This window comes from Chelonoidis abingdonii, chromosome 7 (genome assembly GCF_003597395.2).
Source record: "Chelonoidis abingdonii isolate Lonesome George chromosome 7, CheloAbing_2.0, whole genome shotgun sequence".
Classification (NCBI taxonomy): domain Eukaryota; kingdom Metazoa; phylum Chordata; order Testudines; family Testudinidae; genus Chelonoidis; species Chelonoidis abingdonii.
Genome location: NC_133775.1, coordinates 94835069 through 94858419, shown reverse-complemented (window position 1 = coordinate 94858419; position 23351 = coordinate 94835069). Strand labels below are relative to the sequence as shown.

General features: G+C 41.0%; 1 protein-coding gene across 2 annotated transcripts in view; it reads right to left on the bottom strand.

The window, feature by feature from the left end:
• The window catches only part of NR3C1 (nuclear receptor subfamily 3 group C member 1), a 166624-nt gene that overhangs the window by 37689 nt on the left and 105584 nt on the right, over positions 1–23351 (bottom strand). For both annotated transcript variants that reach the window (XM_032769191.2, XM_032769190.2), the window contains exons 3-4: positions 19016–19179; positions 7035–7151 (exon numbers count right to left, since the gene is read on the bottom strand). In XM_032769191.2, coding sequence (XP_032625082.1) covers positions 7035–7151; positions 19016–19179 — 281 coding nt within the window. The remainder of the gene's footprint in view (positions 1–7034; positions 7152–19015; positions 19180–23351) is intronic.

The window sequence follows — 23351 nt, the reverse complement described above, 5'->3', positions numbered from 1 at the left end:
ACAAAAATACTGTAATATTTAGGTCTTGTTTACACATAAAAATTAATCTGGAATAAAGCAGAGTGTGAATTTAAAATATGTTCTGCAACTACTAATTAGGATTTTTTTCTTGTATGAATTACTTAATACAAGAACATAAGAATGGCCCCAAGGTCCATATAGCGCAGTATACTGTCTTCTGACAGTGGCCAATGCTAGGTGCATCAGAGAAAATGAACAGAATAGATATTCATCAAGTGATTCATCCCCTACCGCCCATTCCAAGCTGCTGGCAAACAGATGCTAGGAACACCATCTATGCCCATTCTGGCTAATAGCCATTGATGGAATTACCCTACATGAATTTATCTAGTTCTTTTTTTAACCCTGTTGTAGTCTTGGCCTTCATGCCATCCTCTAGCAAGGAGTTCCACGGGTATGTTGTGTGAAGAAATACTTCCTTTTGTTCATTTTAAACCTGCTGTTTATTAATTTCATTTGGTGACGCCTAGTTCTTGTGTTATGAGAAGGAGTAAATAAAACTTTCTTATTTACTTTCTCCACATGCATCATAATTCTATACATTATTTACTTTCTCCACAAGGTCATGATTTTATAAGATGTTGAAGTTTTAAATAGCTCTCATTTTTCAGCATTCCGGAGGCATTATTTTGCATTATGGAGAAAGGTTTATCAAATCAGACTTTAAAATGAAAAACTGTGTTTCAGTAACAAGTGTGGAAGAAAGTCTGAAAACCAGAAACATAATACTACAATGTAAATTGAAAGTTGTACTCCCAAACCATTTTTTAGAGTAGCCTTTACAGACTCATAAGACTTTAACGTCAGAAGAGACTATCATGATCATCTAGTCTGATCTCCTGCACATTGCAGACCACAGAACCTCACCCATCCACTCCTGTAATAGACTATAACCTCTGGTTGAGCTACTGTGGACCTCAAATCATGCGTTAAAGACTTCAAGTTACAGAGAATCCACCATTTACACGAGTTTAAACCTGCAAGTGAGCAGTGCCTATGTTGCGGAGGAAGGTGAAACCCCCCCAGTGTCTCTGTCAATCTGACCGGGGAGAAAATGCCTTCCGAATGCCAAATATGAGGATCAGTTAAACCCTGAGCATAGGGGCAAGACCCCTGGGAAAGAATTCTCTGTAGTAACTCAGAGCCTGCTCCATCTAGCATCCCTTCATTGGAGATATTTGCTACTAGCAGTTGCAGATCAGCTATATGCCATTGTAGGCAATCTCATCATAACATCCTCTCCATAAACTTATCAAGCTCAGTCTTGAAGCCAGTTAGGTTTTTTGGAAGGCTGTTCCAGAACTTCACTCTTCTAATGGTTAGAAATCTTTGTCTAATCTGAAGCCTAATCTTGTTGATGGCTAGTTTATATTCATTCCATCTTGTGTCAACACTGGCGCTTTAAGTTAAATAACTCTTCCTCCTCCCTGTTATTTATCCCTCTGATGTATTTATAGAGAGCAATCATATCTCCCTTCGGCTTTGTTTGGTTAGGTTAAACAAGCAAGTTCTGAGTCTTCTCTCATAAGGCAGGTTTTCCATTCTCTGATCATCCTAATAGCCCTTCTGTGCACTGGTTCCAGTTTGAATTAATCTTTCTTAAACATGGGAAACCTGGAATACCGTGTGCAGTTCTGATGAGGTCTCACCAGGGCCTCATGTAATAGTACTAACACTTCCCTGTCTCTATTGGAAATACCTCTCACCTGATGCATCCTAGGACTGCATTAGCTTTTTTCACAACTGCAGGTGGCTAATAGTCATACTGTGATCAATCAATACACTAAGGTCTTTCTCCTCCTCTGTTGCTTCCAACTGATAAGCCACCAGCTTATAGCAAAAATTCTTGTTAGTCCCTAAGAGCATGACCTTGCATTTTGCAGTATTAAATTCCATTTAATTTCTATTACAGTAAATTCTACCTGCTTCTGGGCCATTAAACCCTTAACAAGGCAACATTTGTCTATTGCATACCAGGACTACATAAATCATACTCAAATTTAAAGCTTGCTTGTTAAAATTGCTCGCTTTTGTAAAAATACCATACACACTAAGTCCATGCACTCTGTAAGAGTTGGGAAATAAAAATCCAAGAGTAGACAGTATATGATATGCTACAGTTAAATCCCACAATTAGTTTAGTGCCAAAGTATAAAAGCCTTGAAAATAGAACCTTATCAAAGAACAGTGGGAAACTCAGTATTATGATAGGGCTTGAAGAGCCTGATTATAAGCAGTTAAACTAGAGTACAAGCTGCAACCAAGTCCCCTGGATACCAGTGGTGTTTCTATATTAATCTTGTAGAGTTAATATCAGATCAGGATGATTAACTATTAATCTACTATCATGTTCTGCTATTTAACCAAAAATCCTATTTAGGACTAAAAAGTGTATGAGACACCAATAGTTCTCTTGCTTTTGTACAGTTTAGTCTGAAGTTTTTAACGCTACTAGTCCTGCCAGTCATTTTTGCCATCCAAAAGCGTTAAAGCAAAAGGTCAAAAATCTGAATTTGGATGAGTGAGCTGCTCACATTCTTTTTGGGTATGCCAATATAACAGCTGGTAAGGTACGTCCCAGGGTGGATAGGCAGATGCGCTAGCTCTGCCTGTGCTAGCATGCTAAAAATGGCAATGTGGCTGTCGTGACACAGATGAAGGCTCAGGCTAGCCACCTGAGCACTGTCCTGCCTGACCCATTGGGTACATATTCAGGCAGCTAGCCCAAGCCACTGCTCATGCTGCCACTCCCACATTGCTATTTTTAGCAAGCTAGCTCGAGCACAGGTCTGGCTACACCTGCTTGGAAGCATCCTCTCAAACCGTTGTTCAGACATACACTTAGTCAAAGGTGTTTCAGTAGGAACTCCATTTATTTGGTTTGTAAGCACACAAAATATTTCTGTGTGTACACATGCCTGCGCTGAATTATTATTCATTATTTTATTTGAATCTAAAAAGTTTTAAAATAGAAACTTCCCATACCAGCAGGAAATGTTTTTATATTTTCTAAGGCTACAGAATCTGAGTTAGAAATCTCTCCCTGCACCCTATCTTTCCAATAAATTAATTTTCTCATTCCTATATGTCAACTAATTGCAATGCAAATGTTTAATATTTTTTGTATTTTGGCAAAGAAAAGGCCAAAAAGAACACGTAACCAGTTAACATACAATAAAAACAGGAGTTTTGTTAATTTCGTAGAGTATGGTTTTAACTGCAAGTCAAATCTAGGATTTGAACCTAAGCAGATAATTTAAAAACAAAATGCAACTTGTTAGCACAGTTGCTTTCTGCATTTTTGGCCCTATTTCTTATTTGGGTCTGATCTGGCCCATGCAGAATTCCAGTGATTTCACTAGAACTTCATATGGGTTTAAGAATCTGCCTGTAAACATCTAATTGCAGAATCAGGTCCTGAGATGTCAGTAAACACTTAATAAACCAAATTCGCTAAAGGTTAGAATCACAGAATATTAGGGCTGGAAGGGACCTCAGGAGGTCATCTAGTCCAACCCCCCACTCAAAGCAGGACCAATCTCCAGATTTTTACCCCAGTTCCCCAAATGGCTCCCTCAAGGATTGAGTTCACAACCCTAGGTTTAGCAGGCCAATGCTCAAACCACTGAGCTATCCCGTGGTCAAAAATTTCAACTCTTGAAGGAGATATATTTATCGTCTTGTGGGATTTATTTTGGATTGCCATCTCTCTCATTTTTTAGCCATTTATCACACAAAGTCATGTATTGTGTGAAAACCGAGCTAAGCATTCTCATAATAAGGCATGCAGTTAGAATAGGGTTCTGTCATGACTCAGATATTTTGTGAAGCAGGAAGATAAAAGGCTACTTGACTGCAAGTACTTGAGGAGCGTGGATATTCCTAAGTAAGCTTGCTTCGTCAAATGGGTTATTGGTTTTTGTTAAAAACAAAATAGTGATATGAGGGCAATGTAACAAAGAGTACCGTCAAGGTTCCTTCCTCACTCTGAACAGATGTGGGGACAGGGCCGGTGCTTCCATTTAGGCGGCCTAGGCAATCGCCTAGGGCGCCAGGATTATTGGTGGGTGTCATTTTGCTGGAGGGGGCGGCAGGCGGCTCCGGTAGAGCTGCCGCAGTCATGCCTGCGGACGGTCGGCTGCTCCTGCAGCTCTGGTGGACCTCCCGCAGGCACGACTGCGGCAGCTTCACTGGAGCTACAGGACCAGGGCGCGGGGCGGCAAAATTGCCGTGCGCCTAGGGCGCTAAAACCCTTAGCGCTGGTCCTGTGTGGGGACCTGCAAGAAAGCCCCCTAAGCTTATTCTTACCAGCTTGGGTTAAAACCTGGTACTCTGCCACCACCATGTGATTTAACAAGAAACAGGGAAAGGACCATTTGGAGTTCCTCTTCTCCCCAAAATATGCCCCCAAGCCCTTACACTCCCTTTCCTGGGGAGGGTTGAGAATAATATCCTAACCAATTGTGACCAAAGACCCAAACCCCTGGATCCTTGGACAATGGAAATAATCAGTCAGGTTGTTAAAAGAAGGGTTTTATTAAAAATAAAGGTAAAAATCATCTCTGTAAAATCAGGATGGAAAATAACTTTACAGGGTAATCAGATTCAAAGAGCCCAGAGGAACCTCCTCCAGCTTTAGTTTCAAAGTTACAGCAAAACAGGGATACCCCCCCTCTAGCAAAGCAACATTCACAAGTTGAGAAAAACAAAGATAAATTAATACGCCTTGCCTGGCTGTTACTTACAAGTTTGAAATATGAGAGACTTGTTCAGAAAGATTTGGAGAACCTGGATTGATGTCCGGTCTCTCTCAATCCCAAGAACAAAGACCACCAAAACAAAGAGCACAAACAAAAGCCTCCTCCCCCCCACCCCCCGCCAAGATTTGAAAGTCTCTTGTCCTCTTATTGGTCCTTTGGGTCAGGTGTCAGCCAGGTTACCTGAGCTTCTTAACGCTTTACAGGTAAAAGGATTTTGGTGTCTCTGGCAAGGAGGGATTTTATAGTACTGTACACAGGAGGGTTGTTACCCTTCCCTTTACAGTTATGACAAGTACTGATCCCCGTCACTATATTGGATACTTAACAGTTCAAAAGTTCACTTAAACAGACTCCTGGTTTGCCACATGTCATTTTATAATTAAGGATAACTCTTCAATTAATATTTTGTTAATTTTCTTTGTTTGTTTGATCAATACAGAGCCATTATTTAGGGTTTCAAACAACTACCTTTTGCCACTCAAGTTTCATGCTTTGTTTTTTATTTAAAAACAATTGCAAATTATTTACAAATTTACACCCAACAAAATATATTTTACATATATCTAACAATTTTGGTTATACACATATATTCGGGATATCTACACCAATAAGCAGTGTGGTATGTTATCTGGATGTACAACGGTCATCATCCATGTCCAAGAAAGATTAATTCAAACTGAAGCAGGACCAGAGAAGGGTTACTAGGATGATCAGGGAAAGGAGAACCTATCTTATGACACAAGACTAATACAGCTTGGCTTAGTTGGTCAAGCCAAAACAAAGGCTAAGGGGAAATCTGACTGCTCTCTATAAATGCAGCAGAAGGTAAACAAGGAGAGAGAAGAACTATTTAAGAAAAAGCATAATGTTGACACAAAAACAAATGGATATTAACTGGACATGAATAAATTTATGCTGGAAATTACAATAAAGTTACTAACTATCAGAGGAGTGTGATTCTGGAACAGTCTTACAAGTAATGGGTGCAAACAACTTAACCAGTTTTAAGATGGAATTTGATACATTTTTGAATGGCATTATATGACATGGTTGCCTGCAATAGCAGAGGAGCAGACTATGACCCAAGAAGTCCTTTCCAGTCCTACATTCCTATGTATGTCTGCAGGGGCAGCTCCAGGCCCCAGCATGCCAAGCGCATGCTTGGGGTGGCAAGCCGCTGGGGGCGCTTTGCCGGTTGCAGCGAGGGTGGCAAGCAGGTTGCCTTCGGCGACTTGCCTGCAGGAGGTCCGCCAGTCCCACGGCTTTGGAGGCCTGTGGGAGGTCCGCCGAAGCCACGGGACCAGTGGACCCTCAGCAGGCAAGCCCCCAAAGGCCGCCTGCCTGCTATGCTTGGGGCAGCAAAATGCCTAGAGCCGCCCCTGTATGCCTGGCTGTAAAAGGCATTAATCACAACAATTCAATAGAAACATATCAAGCATAAATAGAGAGCTATGCTAATTTATTAGTAGAAAAAGTTTGCTGTGCTTATGCTTGATACTGAATGCTGGGGAAAAAAAGTTTTAAAGCAGCTAACCACTACATCCGTCGCTGATATGGTTTTGGATTTCTCAGTAGCCATCTATGACTTAACACAAAGCAACCCACACTAGTACATGTGTACCTGTTAATGGCATATTTTCTAGAAAATTTAGGACAAGGTTTTTATGGACCAAAGTTTGTATTAATTTTCCACAGCCTGCACAGAAGGCTCTCTCTCTCCACCCTTCCCTTACTTCAATTTAGGAAGCAAAAATCTACTTCATTTCAGTTCTCTGTCCATGATCTTTTCTTCATTTGAGTTTTCAAATGGCACATCATCTTCCTAAGTGATATGGCATATGTAAGATGTTTTCTCCATCTCACTCATAGCTAGGTTCCCACTCTCTGAGGTTCAGTGAAGGAAAGAGGGCAAGGGATATCTGTGTGTGTTGGTGGGGGAATGGAATGTCCTAATTTTTGTGCATGTGTTGTGTCTGTAAATAAAAACAGGACACTGGTGCATAACAGTGGATTGTTAAAAGACAGAGTATGGTAAGAGAGATAGCTGTTGTAGGAGAGGAAGGAAAGATTAGAAGAAGCACATGAAGAAAATCTTAATTTTTGCCAATAGGAATGTGGGAGTATACCATCAAATAATGAAAAACTATTTTGAACATGTTAAGGCACTGCTCAGATGCCTGCTTATGTCATAAAACCAAATGATCATTGTCTGGGGTTCAGAGACAAACAATCCATTCAAGTATTTTAAGTTACCTTCTAGATTCATGCCAGCTTGAAGACATTTCCGGTAGCGACAGGCTGGACAGTTTTTTCTTCGAATTTTGTCAATGATACAATCATTTCTTCCAGCACATAGATAATTGTGCTGTCCTGTATTTACACAAAAAGAAAGTATGTACAGTTAAAATAGTGAGTACATTTGTCCAGTTAATTTTGGTTTTAGAATTAAGATATTGGGAAGTATATCATGTACTGAATCACAACACTTCATTTTTAGCAGACTTACTATAGTAATATTGGTATCCACAATTCTCCATCATCACACACATTTCCTAGGCAAGATATATGAAGAACTCAATACAAATAAACGTTTAAAAATTCTGTTTCTTTATGACCAATTTAGATGGGTTTTAAACTATTTTTCTCTTAAATTTATCACAAGTCATCTACTGAATCTCTTCAAATTCTTTATAATGCTTTTTATAAAGTCACAAAAATCTTTAAATATTTGAATTCTCAGATGACAGTATGGAAAGTTAGAGGAAAGAGGAAATTATCAAACAGTCTAAATGCACCGTGTAGCCCCCTTGAGAGAAATTTGATAATTAAAATAAAAAATAAACATTCATAAAGCAGTCCACTTTAAAATATTTAACTTTACTGCTTACAGGAAAATAAGATTTCTGAAACAGCAATATGGAGCTCTGCATTTCTGAGATTAAGAGAAGCCAGATAACACCCAGTCCAACTGCCAGAAAGGCCAGTTTGAGTGTGTACATCATTAAATTCTTCAGAAGATATTGATTTTACTACTTTTAAAACATGGAGGAAGAGCTCCTTGGGTTGAGCTTGTGAAGTTGAGAGACTAAATCCCTTGGTATTTTTATGGATCTATGGATCTATGGACCCAAAACTAAGCTGACCTTGGCAGCCTAGAAAATTGAACTACATAATTTATAGAGTTGCTTCTCCCCATGATGCATTTCTCTGCAGTGTTAAAACAGGAGGAACACTAGACTATATATTAATGAGTTTTAACTGTGACTAATTTTCTAAAGATCTTTTCCTGTTCAGAAATAACTGTCATCAAAGGACAGCTTCTTCTCCAGTCTGAAAATAAAAAAGACTCCAGAAGCAGAGCTTTCTTCAGCTGGTCTAATGCTGTTGATCCATAGGCTGATTAAATGATAATTCTAAATTATAATAGTCAATGAATAAGAACTGAATCCAACTTTTGCTCTAATGGATTATTACAGTCTGATCACTGTCCTGGCAATTTTCACATAGCATTCAACTATTGCAGAATATAAATGGGAAACAGAAGAAACCTTTTTACCTTTGCATTAGGGATTCAGCAAGTTTTCTAAAAGTACCTGTGAATTTAGTATTTTTTGCTACAATGTATCATCACCATTATCACCCCTCCCATGAAGCAGGCAGAGGCTATTTCAGTCTGTTTATTTAAAAATACGCACAAATTGTTTAGTGAAGTAACTGAAAGCCCTACTGTAGTATGATTACACCAAGGAGTTAATTTCATTATAAAAACTCTTTTGCAACTCTCTGAGAATAAATCAAGTGTACAGGAAATAGATTGAATTCACACTTACTTAACTGGCTAGCATTTAAAGTCTGCTGATTCTATGCCCAGTTTCTGGGACAACAGATACTTCACCTATGGGAGGGCAGTCTGAGAATTTTGTAAGGTGAAAACAAATATTCAACTTTACCCGATATTTAAGCTGTGAAAACTGCCTGCTTAGTAGCAAAAAAGTTTGATTAAGGAGTGTGTCAGATCAATGTGTGTAATTGGCTTTGAAGGTGGGGTACAAACATTATTAGAGTGGCTTCACTCAGGCTTACTTCCTTTAGGTAGCTCACTGATTTCTTGGGAGCTTTTTTCATTCAGTTTTGTATAAGTTCCAAAAATCTTCTATTTGGAGAAGAGGAAGCAACAGGGACCTTCAGTTACTAAGTTCCATCCAGAATGAAAATAGTAAATGGACATCAAAACCAGGACACTTGTTCTCATTAGTAAATATGTATGTAAGTATGTATATATAGATACACAAATGAAATATACAACTGCAGATCCGCTAAGTAGAAGAAATACCAATCACTGCAATAAGATGAAAAAAGAGTAATTCTTCTTGCTTTCTTACAGAGATGCTGAAATTCAGAATATGAATATTGTAGAACAATTACAGATGATGTCCCAGGTAGGTAGTCTTTAGGAGCTGCTATTCTTTTCCTGACACATGGTACCACTTATGGTGCTGATGCACTCTGTTTTGCAGTCTACTATTAGTGATAAGCCATCATCCCTTTTTTAGATGGAATGTTCCATTGCTTCTATGGTGTTGCAAACCTGTGTCCCTGCATTAATATTTTGGAGTGAACAAAATTAAGGTGACTGCACACTGACCAGCTTCATGAAAGCCTGGAAGCTATGCAAAGGTACAGAGTTGGTATTTAAAAACCAAACTTTTTAGTCACCTTTGTAACTAAACAATGGCAATTCAAGCAATACAGTGTTAAAGGTACCTAATAATTAGAGATCAAATTGGAAAATTTTTAAAAAGAGCGCTTACTGCAGATATGAATGTTTCAGATGTAGTACTGAGGACTACACTGGACCATGATGGGAGCCGTGAAAGGTTGTAGTTGATCTAACCACTCTTGCATTATCAACCACGCTGCAGGCATGCTGCTTCTGGATATCAGAACAGACCAAACAAATCTGCTGATCCCCACAAAAAGGTCACAATATAATTTACTGATTCTGTTTCTTTTGAGATTCCAACACTTTCCCGCTCTTGCTTGTGTGCCTTTTCTCAAGCTGTTTCCTTCTCCTGAAATGACACTCCTCCCAACCTTTCAGTATATTCATTCTCCTTTGAATACCTCCTCAAAACCCACTTGTTCCATTTGGGTCTTTGCCAGTCTCCTCCACACCCTCTTCCACTACCTTTTTTTCAATTAAAGAGACTATCAGGACTTCTCAACCTATTTGCCCCTCTACCCTCTCCTTTGTCAATGCAGAGCATAAGTTCTCAGTGGTGGCACATGACAGAACAAGAAGCAAAAGTCTCAAGGGGGGCAGGTCTAGGCTGGATATTAGGAAACACTATTTCATTGGGCGGGTGGTGAAGCACTGGAATGGATTACCTGGGGGGGTGGAATCTCCATCCCTTGAGGTTTTTAAGGCCCGGTTTGACAGATCCCTGGCTGTGATGATTTAGTTGATGTTGGTCCTGCTTTGAGAAGGGGATTGGACCAGATGACCTCCTGAGGTCTCTGCCAACCCTAATATTCTATGATTCTATAAACTCTTCGCAGCAGGGATCAAGTTTCTATAAGTCTATATAAAGTCTAAAAGGGAGATGCAGTGTATGTGAGTTTCTCGTATACTTACAAATAGTCTGACAGGTATACCATTTAACCAAACTGTACAAGAATAAAGATTATTTCATTAAAATACAGTAATCTGCAAGGATTACAAATGAAAGGTATTAAAACTGCAGTTAAAAAAGACCTTTACTCCACATAGTCTAAATGACATTTAAAAGTTTAAATTACAAGGCCTGTCATGTCTGATCTTATCCCACCACAGTTCATTCAGGAGTGTCACATAGCCAAAGCTGGCTAATTAAACGTCTCTTCTTAAAGCAGCTCCAGAAAACTGAAACAAGCACACAACCCTGTGGGCCTGATTTTCGAAAGGGTATGGCATCCTGAATCCCCTTGCTGAGAACAATGGCAACCACTGGGTGCAGAGCACTTTTCACAATATGGCCCTGCTCTTTTAGGTTTACAGTATAGGAGCTACTACACATGCTTTGCACCAAGGAAGTTCTCCGTCACAACCCAGTCCAGTCCCATCCTCTGAATGGACACCAGCCTGTTATGAGGAGATCCAATCACTGATGACCATGTGCTCCAAAGCTCCATAGGTCCGGGTAGTGACTCATCCCTATTAATAGCTCTGGGTCACTCAGGCACACTCTCCCTCTTGGCAGCAGGGTGGATAAAAATGGCTGACTTATTTTTTTGTATATCAGATTTTTTTATTTAAATTAAATACTTATTTAAAAAAAATAAACCTATTTAAAATTATATTTGAAATTATAACCTCTATTAAGGCCTAAACTTAGTATAATCTATTAAAATAATTTAAATTAAATAAAAAATATTAAGAAGTACATTTGCTGCCATTTTTTTTTTTTTTTTTTTTTTTTTTTTTTTTAAAGAGTCAGACCACTGAACTGGTGGAAGTCACAGCCTAGGCACCTGAATCTAGAGTTTTTGACGTGGTAAACCAGCTTTCAACAGCAGTAACCTCTTCTGCAGGTCCAGAAAGAGGATTTTCTTCATTTAACTAGTTTAGTTCGATGACTAGTTGAGAGGATGAGATCTTCTAATTCTAAAATCTTGAAGGATATGGTGACCAGAAATAATCAGTTCAATTCTCTAACTATAAATCATACTTCCTTTGCTTAATAAATCAATTATACCTCTACCCCAATATAATATGACCCGATATAACACAAATTTGGATATAACGCGGTAAAGCAGTGCTCTGGGAGGGGGGAGAGGGCTGCGCACTCTGGTGGATCAAAGCAAGTTCAATATAACGCGGTACGGTTTTTTGGCTCCCGAGGACAGCGTTATATCGGGGTAGAGGTGTAGTTTAAATATAAAACATGTTCTGATAAATGTTCTGATAACTTTTTTCTTACGCATGTGGAACATGTTAGGTAGTTTCATTTAAATAATGAATTAATTTTAGAACGCTGTTTTTGTGCATTTTAAATTGAATTTCCATCCAAATAGAACTTGACACAAAGCATAAGTAAAAAAAATTAATTGTCATTTGGTAAATAAGAAGTGCATTACTCATCATTTTCTTGCAAAATAAAAAAAGTAAAAATTAAGAATCTGAATAAATATATGTTAAGCTATATATAGTGTATCTGTCTGATTAGCAAAAAGAAGAACCCAAATATACCATATAAAGGCTATATTTAGTTGCAAATCAGTCTGGATGACTCTTCCTAATGTCAGCTCTCCACCAGGTGAGAAACATCTTCTCCTTTTCTGGCCTTGTCATACATTAAAAACAAGCTACGCACATACCAGTTCAAGCTGGCTCCCAATACAGGACACAAGATATGATACAAACAGGAAGTCAAAAAACAAATTAGGTGACATAACTTAGCACAGGTCAACAGCAATCTGTCACATACTCAAACTGTGGGCCCAATCTACACATCCCAGTTATGCTGCATTCTGCACTAGGAAAATTCTGTGCTTATCTGAAAGTTTCCTGTCTTCAGGCAGTAAGGTCCACAGATCAGTCATAATGGATACTTCAGCCTGCTTGCAGCTTGAAGGCCGAACCAGACCTGTCAGTCACTGTCAGAAGAGGAATGTCTCACCCAGAGAAGCTGCTGTCAGTTGAGAGAACTTCCACAGCCAGAATAATTTTATGCTAGTTTTCTAAATTACAGATTAAGTTAAATATTCTTTGAGGAAAAAAGAATAACAATCTCTGCTATGCAGAGAGAATGGAAAATTCTCCTTAACGAAACAAATCCAAGCTTTTGGATTTCAATTTCCATCTGCATTCTGGATGATCCATTTGTCTCCAGTGTGGGCTATATCTGTGGACCTTATTATCTGAAGAAAGGAAATTTTACATATATCCTCCATCTTCTTCCCTTTGGCACTAAGACATGGAGAAGACTTCTGCCAAAAAATGGCATGGTCTAAAGACAATATGATAAATATGTAGAAGTTGGTGAATGTATATATTGATGGCTGCCTAGCAGATATCAATTCAGGAAATACTCCAGAAAATTTATCACTCTGTGTGTGTTTCCATGTTTTCTCTCTGTACAGAACCCTGATAAGAAAAATTGTCCTAGGACAGGTAAAGGTGAACCAACTTTGGGAAGCCATCCCCAGCCCCATCAAAAACTGCCATCCGTATGCATACCAGAACAACTGTCTATGGAACAGTATAATGGGAAATGGAGATAAGCCTCCGTTAGGTATTTATTCAGATGTATCAGACAGAGCTCTGCTATGTGTGGTCCTGACTATCTGTGGCTAAAAACAGCATGCAGAATAGGTTGTATGTCTCTGATGTGAAATAGATGATGGATAGTTTCGTTCAGGTCCTGACATTTCTGTGGGGTTGCTAGAGACTGGGAATAGAACAAAGTTGTTCTTCCTATGATCCTTGCACAGCTCCACAGAGTATCCCCTTTGGACAATGTCCAGTGACAACATTTTTCACCAAAGCTATAGGTAGCCATATGCTCCCAAAATAAAAAAGTCTGGCACCAATTGGGGGTCTAATTCCAGACAGTGTTGGCCGGAGGCCATGCGGATAACCCCAAGGCAACTGATAGCAGCTAGTGATGTCACCTCAGCCCTTGTTCTGGCTACCACTTGCAAAGTGGTATTTATTCCTGTTATATTTCAGAGACTGCTTCAACTTTCCAAAAATCTGTATTCCTTCCTATATTGTTTGGCAGGAGCCAGGACTGCAAGACGGCTTTTCTGATCATTCTGAATAACCTTAGGTTTTCATAAAAGCTTCCCATTATATCACTAAGAGAGTTGGGAACTGCTTTGCCTGCAAGTTTAATTTCAAGGACCAAAGCCCCACATACCTGTGTGAAACAGATTTGTATCCCACTGTTTTCCAGGAAGAAGCCCTTAGAGATATTCTGGTTGAGAATAATGTCCCCTCATGTTAGCATTGTTTGTGAAAGATGGGTAGCCAGCTAGGATGATTCACCTCAAACTGAGTAAGAATTGCTGCAAGCAAGACATCAGATACCAAACCTTTTCATCTGCCCTTTAAGAGCTAGCATGAGTCTTCCAAGGCAGGATTGACATTACGTAGCTTAAGGTGTAAGAATTATGGTAAGCTTTAATAAATAAATAAATAAAAAAATAAAAATAAAAAAAAAAATCTTCCCCAACAACTGCAACTTGCCCACATCTTTCTGCTTGTCATATAAGGAGGCAGAATCTGGTCCATTTCATAAGGCTTGTGTATGCAGCCCAAAATCATATCAGTGCTTTTGGGGGTGGGGGAGAAGAATTTAGCTGCCTAACACATGTTAAGTTCATATCTATTCTCTCTCTCTTTTTTTTTTTAAATTGTTGCCTTTCTGGGATCAGGGAGAAATCTTGACAGTCATTTATCACAATGCTGTCATCTAGTGATCTCAAAAAATATATATGCACATTTCTAGAATATAACAGGTTGATGAGCATTATTATTTACAGCAAATGTTGTAAAACTGCTATAATACTATTATGGGATCATTTAAGACAAACTTATCAATTTCCATATAGGATGTCACACATAGCTGGTGTATGGTATACTTAAATGTTGATCTCCAAAATCACATGCCCTATATAAAAGTTTTATCACATATTAACACACACAAAGTACATAAAAATGACACCAACACCACAACCAATGAAAGAAAAGCAAACAAAACAAATGATACCAAGCCAAGACAACAATAAATCCTCTCACACTCACAGTGAATGGGTGCATTATATAAATGCAAATGTACTCCATGCTTTAGGTTCTCACACCACTATCAATTTTATTTTACTGGAAACATAGTCTAGATATGAGAAAGTTACTTACTTTACAGTAACTGGAAGTTCCTCAAGATGGGTGGGTCTCTATATGTATTCCACTGTGGGTACACATGTGCTTCATGTGCCCAGAGCTGGAGAATTCTGAAAGCAGCATCACTTGGCTCGTGCATGCATCCTCACTCTCCTCATGGCTCCAACCATGGAGATAAAGGGTAAAAGTAGACTGACCATCTCTCCAATTCTTTCACTAACACAAATTCAAGAATGCAGAGGTGAACCAGGGTGGGTAGTGCAATACAGATAAGGACAACAGACCTCGAAGAATCTTCACTTGCAATAAGGTAAGTAACTCTCTCTCTTCTTTGACTGCTGGTTCCTATGTCTATTCCACTGCGGGTGACTGATAAGCCGTACTCAAATAGGAGGAGGATGCAAGGGCACATCTATTTGAAGAACCACTGTCCCAAAAGATGTGTCACCCTTTCCTTGGTGCTGAAGAGGAACCCGCTCTATTGCTTCTTGTTGTAAGGAGGACAATTTCTTGTTTGAGAATCTCCTCATTAGAATGGCCACTGAAAAGGGCCAAGAATGAAGGATTTGGAGAGAGCAAGGGGTTAAGTTCAATTGCATAATCGGAATGGATGAAGATTAACACCCACTTGTCCATTGTTATTGCACTCCAGGTCTGGAAAAAGAGTGCTAGGATATGTAGGAATTAGCAGTTGGTGGTATCATGTTTGCAGCTCTTCAACTCCTGTCAAAAATATCATTTGGATGGGGACGGGATGATGCTGATGCTGGCAGAAGGTGCAGAGAAACAAGACTTCTGAACCCACGGCTCCTTACAGGGTGGCTTATAAAGCTGCTGCTGGTGAAGTGGTTGAGCCAATGGTTTAGGTTTGTATGACTGCCTGTGGAATTTTCTCTTGGGGACACTGTATATATTCCCAAGGAGAGGAAGGTGGCCCTGGAATCCTTTAGAATGTGTAAGGACCCATCTATCTTTTGGTTAAAGAGATGGGTTTCATCCAAGGGCAGGTTCTCCACAATGTTCTGGATCTCTCTGAGAAATCCCAAAACATGAAGCAACGATTCAAGGCACATGACAATGGCTATTGCTGTTTATCTTGAAGATGTGTCTGCCGCTTCTACCACTGACTGAAGAGTGGTCCTAGCAACCGACTTGCCTTCCTCAATAAGAGCCTGGAATGGAGCTGTCATGTTGGGGAAGCTTGTTGATTAAGTCCATGGATTTGGAATATTTCAGGTAATCATACTTAGGCAACAGTGTTTGGTAATTGGCTATTCTGAACTGAAGGTTAAAAGAAGTGAAGACCTTCCTTCCTAATAAATCTAGTTGTTTACCCTCTCTGTCAACTAGAGTAGACCTAGGGTATTGCTGTCTAGAAGTCTCCATAGCAAATTGGATAACCAAAAACAATTAGGTGCAGAATGAGAAGAGAAATTCTGCCCCTTTTGGCTGGAAAAAAAAACAACAGCATTTTTCTGCTCTCGTAGGGGTAAGGGCACTAGTCGCTGGGGTGCGCCAGACTGCTCTGGCTTGTTCCAGAATGGCTTCATTAACAGGAAGCACTATTTGGCTGGATCCGAAGGCCTGTAGGATGTCCGGGAGTTAATGTTGGGGATACTGAATTTCCTCAAGGGAGATCTGCAAAGCCACTACCATCCTATATAACAGTACCTGGAAGTGCTTATGGTCACTGGGGATGTGTGCGTGGGAAGATATTGGAGCAACTGCTTCATCCATAGATGAGGACAGTTTTGTCGGTACGAGAAGAATTGCTTGATCTGGCTCAAAATATCCCCCCCCCATGGGGTCAGACGGAAGCTCTGGATGTCCTCTTGCAGGAAAAGGGTGAACTGACTCCCTAGCGGATCACATCAACTCCACAGAGTGGTACGGCCCCAATATGGGCAGTAAGACAAGTCAAAGTGTGGTTGTGGAGGTCCCCACAGCATGGGGTACCAACAGGTGTGAAGCAGGTGCTGAGGTGCAAGTTGGCTCCAGACTACTCCAGGTCCCTTGTCCAGAAAGGTAAGCCTCAAAAGGAGGAGAGATCAGTTCCTCAGGGGTTCAGAGTCTACTGAGAGAGAAAATGCCAATTCTGGATCTATAAGTGGTACTGATGGTCCGGCTGGAAGGAAACCATGGCTGGATAATGGAATGGGGGCCACACTCCTCCCTTAAGCTGCAACTCATGAAGGAAGGACCTGATGGTGATGGAGATTGGGAGATCAGGGAGAGCAAAGATGTCATCAGGTGGTGCATGAGACTCTGCTGCCCCTGTAGTGTGAGAGGTCTTGTCTGTCTGAACCAACAATATAAAGCACTGGAGTGTGGAAGCAAATAAAGCAAATATAGTCTGTCCCACACTCAGGCAAGTTAAAGCTGGTATTATCAGTGTTTGAAGGTCCTGATGGCTGCCCTCTGTTGGTGCTGTCAGTTCCCAGTGTTTAGGCTTAATTGGTGCTGGATGAACTGATGCTACAATAGTATGCTCTGGTACTGAGAGAACACTAGATGCGTGGGCTTTCCTGTCATGACCATGAGACTCAAGATGTTCTTTGTCCTCATGGGCTAACTGGAAAGATCTGCTCGACTTACGCAAGGTTGTACCCAACTTCTTAGATGTGGACCTCGAGGAGACTTTGCTCTTGTGTTTATGAGAATGCTCCCTACCTTCTTGACAAGACCCCAGTGGATCTGTGGGAGTAGATTCCCTTGTCTAACTCAGACCTCATGGTAGGAAACACAATCCTTGCTGAGTCAAGCTGCTGAATGGGGTTGCGGGGAAGGTCCCCCAGCCTGGATCTGACTGTGATCTCATAGCTTTCTCCATTAAGTGCTTGTAGCGAGGCAGTGGGATACCCCACAGCCCCGCTGAGAGACGAACCTCCCCTAAAACCAACATGGGCAGAGCCACTGGGTCCTACGCCCGCCCCTTCGAGGTCATGGCGCAGACCCAGAAGTATAAAAGCTCACCTGCAGAGCTCAGTGAAGAACCAGCTGCGGCAGAGGCCAGACGTCTGTGACTCAGCTCCCTCTTGGGAGACAGCAGCAGGCCGGAGCTCACACCCGGAGAGCCGAGCCTGCCCCACGCTCACTACCCCGAGGAGGAGCCGAGCCTCCCCTGTGCCAGCTACCCCAAGGAGGAGCCGATGCTGTTTGAGACAGCCAAGGATGCTAGCACGACCCAGGTACCCTATGAGGGGGAGCGTGGAAGTAGCCCGGGGGCAGCCGACCCCAGTCTGGCTGCAGGACTGCCTGAACCGATGTCAGTGTGTTGCGGCCAACATCCCCACTGACAGCGACGAGTCTTTGCCGCTGCTAGGGCCCCAGGCTGGGACGCAGAGGAGTGGGAGGGCCTCCGTCCCCCCTGCCACCCACTCCTTGGGTGGCAGACTCCCCCTTCTCCCTGGCCTGGAGAGGCTATGACCTCCTGCTATGGAACTGCTGACTCAGCCCCTGCTTGAAGGTCTGAGTCTCTGACTGCTTGTTTGCTGCGCTGCCCTGCCCTGACCTAGGGCCTGGGCTGCCATTTGACTATTGACTCAGCCCCCGCTCCAAGGGCCTGAGCCCCTAACTGAGTATGCGTTACTCTCCCCGACCGCAGAGCTGACGGCCGGTGGACTAGAGCGAGGCGGTGGGATACCCCACAGCCCTGCTGAGAGACGAACCGCAGCAAAGCTGGGCCACAGTGCTTCTTAAGACAAATTCCTGCACTTCATGGTACTACCGGAAAAAGTGCACCAGATACTGCACTGTGCCATGACACAAGCTTCCCTGTGGCAGTACAGGCAGCACTGATGGTCATCACTGACTGAGAAGGAGCACAGGCAACAAGTACAGAACTTGAAGCCTGCAGGCCTGAATGTACAGCAGCACCCTTAACATGCTACAGGAGGGTAATTCTCCAAGAAGGGGGACTACCTAACTGTAAAACTTAGCTAAAACTATTGAGTAAAATTCAAAACTATTTACCATATATTTTTACAGACTGAAGAACAAAGGAAGACAAAGATCCAGACACGGGAGGATCTCACATAGGTCATGTGGTGGTAAGAAGGAACTGGAGAGGCGGTTGGTCAGCTCCGGTTTTTACCTCCACAGTTGGAGACACCGAGGATAGTGAGGGCACATGAGCGGACCAATGGACACTACTTTCAAAATTCTCTGACTCCGGGCACATGGCGTACACGCATATCCACAATGGAATATACATAGGGATCAGCACTTGTAGAAGAAATTGTTTATTTCCCATAGGATTCTAGGGAGCAGCAAGGATGCCTGCAGAGGCATTAGATTGTACATATATTTTATCATTTTTAACAGATAACAAACTCTTCAAAACACATCCTACCTTCCACAGCTCTTTTGAAGAACACTTTGCAGCTGCCGCAAGTTAGGACACCATAATGACATCCAGAGGCTTCATCGGAACAGACCAGGCAAAGCTTGGGAGGTGGTCCTGTCGCTGTTGAGGTGGTGGATGGAGAAGAGCTTACATCAGATCTAACTCCAGGGCTAAAAAACAAATAAGAGGGAGGAAATTTCAGTCATACTTCGTGGAAAACCATGTCAAACATATTTCATTCATAGTCACAAGAGGAGTCACATATGTTGAATAACTTCACCAACGTACTTACATATTATATTTTGCATTTACACCTGTTAAAATGATCATCTTTGTTATGGATTAAGTACCCAGTGATATGCAGGTATTAAAATGCTGTATTGCTTATATCAGAGTAATTATTAAAACAATATTCTTTTTCCAGTCTACTAATTAATCACAGAAATTCAGGATGGAACTTTACATCTTGAATTAGTTTCCCACAACAAATAAGTCAGCAGGTAATTTCCAGACTTTAATACATACTGAAAATTAACCCCTGTATTAACAGAAGTGATGGACCCACTCGATCCAAGAGCTTAAACTAAGATATTTAACAAATACTAAGGTTCCCAGATATCCCTAACAGGGAGGGGGGGGAGTTGTAGGAGTGAGCAAGACCCTGTTGCTCTTTAATCTTCTACCCTAAGTTCCTCATACTTTGTAAAATCCTCAAGTTTTTTTTTATTTAAATATTGCTTTAAATCAGTATTTCCCAAACTGTTGAAAGTGTAGTTTCAGGAATAAAACCCAATTAAGTGCCACTGCCCGTTCCATGAGTTGCTAAAGGCCTGCCCATGTTAATTTTTGCATTTTAGCCTCATTTTCCCCCTCTTCTCTGCCTAAGCTAGTCCTACATCAGCCCACCTTCACTTTATAAAACACTTACAAATCTTCATACCACTTCTCCTTTCTTACACATTTTAGTGACGTGAAACAATTAAAATATCCCATTTGCATCCAAGTTAGCATCAGCTAAATGAATGGGACAAGTCACAGCTAAGTAGTATTGTTCCAGGTTTTCCAGCAGATATTGCTGCATCATGCTTTGAAGATTTTCTTCGAAGACAAAACCACCAGAGACTTTGAAACAAATAATAATAAATAAATAATACTAATACTACAACTAATAATAATACATACAAAAACATCTGGAGAACAAGTAGGAGGCCTTTGCTGTAGCTGGTCCTTTGTATCCGCTACCAGGGAACATTTAACCTGTTGGGATCACCACTGTAGATCAACCTTGAACGCTAGATAGTATAATTCACAAATGTCTCCACTTCTAACCGCCCCCTTTACCTAACATTCTTGTAGAAAACTAAACTGTAGTTAATGTGTTTTTTTTTTTTTTTTTTTTTTACGCAAAACTATATTGAGAAAGCTTTGCTGACAGGCTGTCTCTCCTGTCCAAACACAACAGCTGTTTGTGTCAGGGTTATTAGCAAGAGATCGTTTAATAATTATTATCCTATGGGCTATATGCAAAAATAATAAGGAAAGAAATTTAGCAGAACCATGACAAGCTTATATTAAGAGTTTGACAACATTTCTCTTTTACAGGATTAATGTCAATATCTAAAGAGTTGCAGCTAGTGAACATGTGGAAATTTGGCTGAGAAAAATTAAAATCCATGAGCAGAAAGAGCACAAACTAGACAGAAACAGATTCTACTGAGACAAACAACAACGAGCAGCAAAATGCAGAATTACTTAGAACATCTAAACAAAAGATTGCAATGTAGAATAAGAAAGTAGGATTCTTTATTAAATAACTTAGTGTGCCTCAAAACAGAGGAATAAAAACAAGCAAAAATCTCATGTGGAGGTAAATCCACATGCTTGTTTATCAAATGATTAACAAAAACAAGTCCAAGTTCTTGTCAGAGAAAAATGAAATCAGATCAAACAGTTAAAGGCTAATCTGTGTATCATAATTTTTTAAAAAAATGGATTTCAAAATTATTAAGCAAAACAACAATAAAGCTCAATGCATCTTGATGACACCAAATAATAACTGAACTCAAAAGACAGGAAAGCAAACATGTTTAGTAGCAGGGCTTAAAAATTACAGATAGCTTTCATTAGTGTTTTGGAACCAACAGAACTTTTTCACATAAATAACTAATCGGGAAAATAGAGATTTAATTTTTTTATTCAAGGTCTCTTTTGGTTTTCTAATTATTAATTATTGATTTTCTTACACCTAACCCCCTGCCCATCCTTCAAACCCCAGACCATAACTTCTGTCTGAAACACAGACAACTTAAAGTGATCATTTTGGCAAACTGTATACAAAGGAGAAGTTTCTTTAAGGGCTTGAATCCAAAACCTTTGAAGTCAATGGGAGCTATGCCATTGACTTGAAATGGGAGAAGGATAATACCCTAACCCAGGAGATTGCTTTTATTGTAGTTCACTTTTGTTCACTGCACAGGGAGTCTCTCTTTGTTTGAGTCAAAATATCAGCATGAAGAAATCATGAATAATACACAATGCATAGTTTTAAATCATCCCATAAATAATTAACACATTAATTTGCTAATTTTGCACATTTTTAAGGATCGTTTATAAACTGTATCCCTTTTCCTCCTTGCAGAATCACCTACGAAACACTGCTCAAATAACAGACAGAAATCAAGCATGGAAGGTAATTTCTAAAGTTAGTCTAAGATTCTTTCCTCTCCCCTCCCGCCCCACACCTTGGAAAATTAGAAATATTTTTCCTTGGGGGTATTTAATGTTTCTCATTGAGATAGTCATTTTTAGTACCAAGTCCCCCATGCTCAAAAAGATTCCTCTTCATTTCCTAATGTAGAGAAAATCTTCAGCTTTAACAACAGGTCAAGGTTACCATTTAGTACAACTATCCATTCAGAGAATCCAGGCAAGTGTACGTGGAATGAAGTCAGTTTGCGAATTCATTGGCTGTTTCCTCACTAATGATAAATATTTTTCTAACAATAAGATCAACAGATAGGACCAGGAAATTCAATATTCAGGCAAGTTCCTGAAAGAACCACTGCTATTATCAGTATCTGTCTCTACTGTCATCTACAGAAATATTCAAATCTTTCTAAAACTGTGATGACCACACGGTCACTTAGCACTTTCTAACCTCAACACTCCACTTTTTCTAAGACAATATCTACTTTGCCCCTCTTCACATATGGTGCTTGAGTGAGGTGTTTTCACCATTTGCTTCTATAATGATTTTCTGGAGTACTTTAAATCATCATAGTGGCTGAAGACTGTCCGATACACAAATAAGCCTATGACAGAGGCTCTCAGCCTCCTCCTATCACAGTCTGATGTTTTCTTGCCTTTGTATTTAGGATGGAGAACATAGACAGCAGCGAGCAGAGCCCTCCTTCGGGGAGGCTAGCCCCTGACTCTGCCTGTTCTGCTACTCCGCCACCCACATGCAGCCGGAGCCACAAGACCCCCACCACCCCCTTGTGGCTGCAGCCATGAGCTCCCCCCAGAAGAGCATGGAGCACCCCCACCCTTGGCTGGAGGAGCCACAGGCTGGCTGCAACCATGCCGCACCTCCCCTCCCCTCCCCAGATCCCAAGGGGCCCCAGGGAAAAGCGTCTCCTCCCAAACAAACTTTTGATATGCTCCATGCAGGTTCCTGGGTGGCTGAGGAAGTGGTATTTGCTATTCAGCTCCCCGAGTTCATCACTAATTTCTCTGGACTCATGGTGGTGCTTACCTCAGGGTGGGGTAGGGATGGACTCCCCAGAAGCAGCAACATTCCTCAGCTCCTAGGGGGAGGCGTGGCCTGTGCGCTGCCTCCACCTGAAGGCACCACCCCCACAGCTCCAATTGGCTGCAGTTCCCGGCCAATGGTAGCTGCAGAGCCGGCCCCTGAGGAGGAGGCAGTGTGTAGAGCTGCCTGGACACAACTCCACCTAGGAGTAAGGGAAGGGCATATTGCCATTTCCAGGGAGGTGCGGAGCCAGGTAGGGAGCCTGCCAGCCCTGCCAATGCCCCTCCCAGCACCTGCGGGGGGTCTTGGCCCTCCCCCCTAACATCCATGGTGCTCCCGGGCTATGTCCTTCCCCAAGATTTAGTCAGGGGTATATAGTCCAAGTTATGGACAGGCCATGGGCTGTGAATTTTTGTTTACTCTCCTGCCCATGACTTTTATTAAAAATACTTGTGACTAAAACATAGCCTTAGCTATTACTAGTATTCTTTAGGTGCTTAAAATTGGTTAATAATTTGTTCCAGTATCTATTCAGGTATCAAAGTTAGGCTGACTGGTATATAATTCCCCAGGTTCTCTTTATTCCTCTTT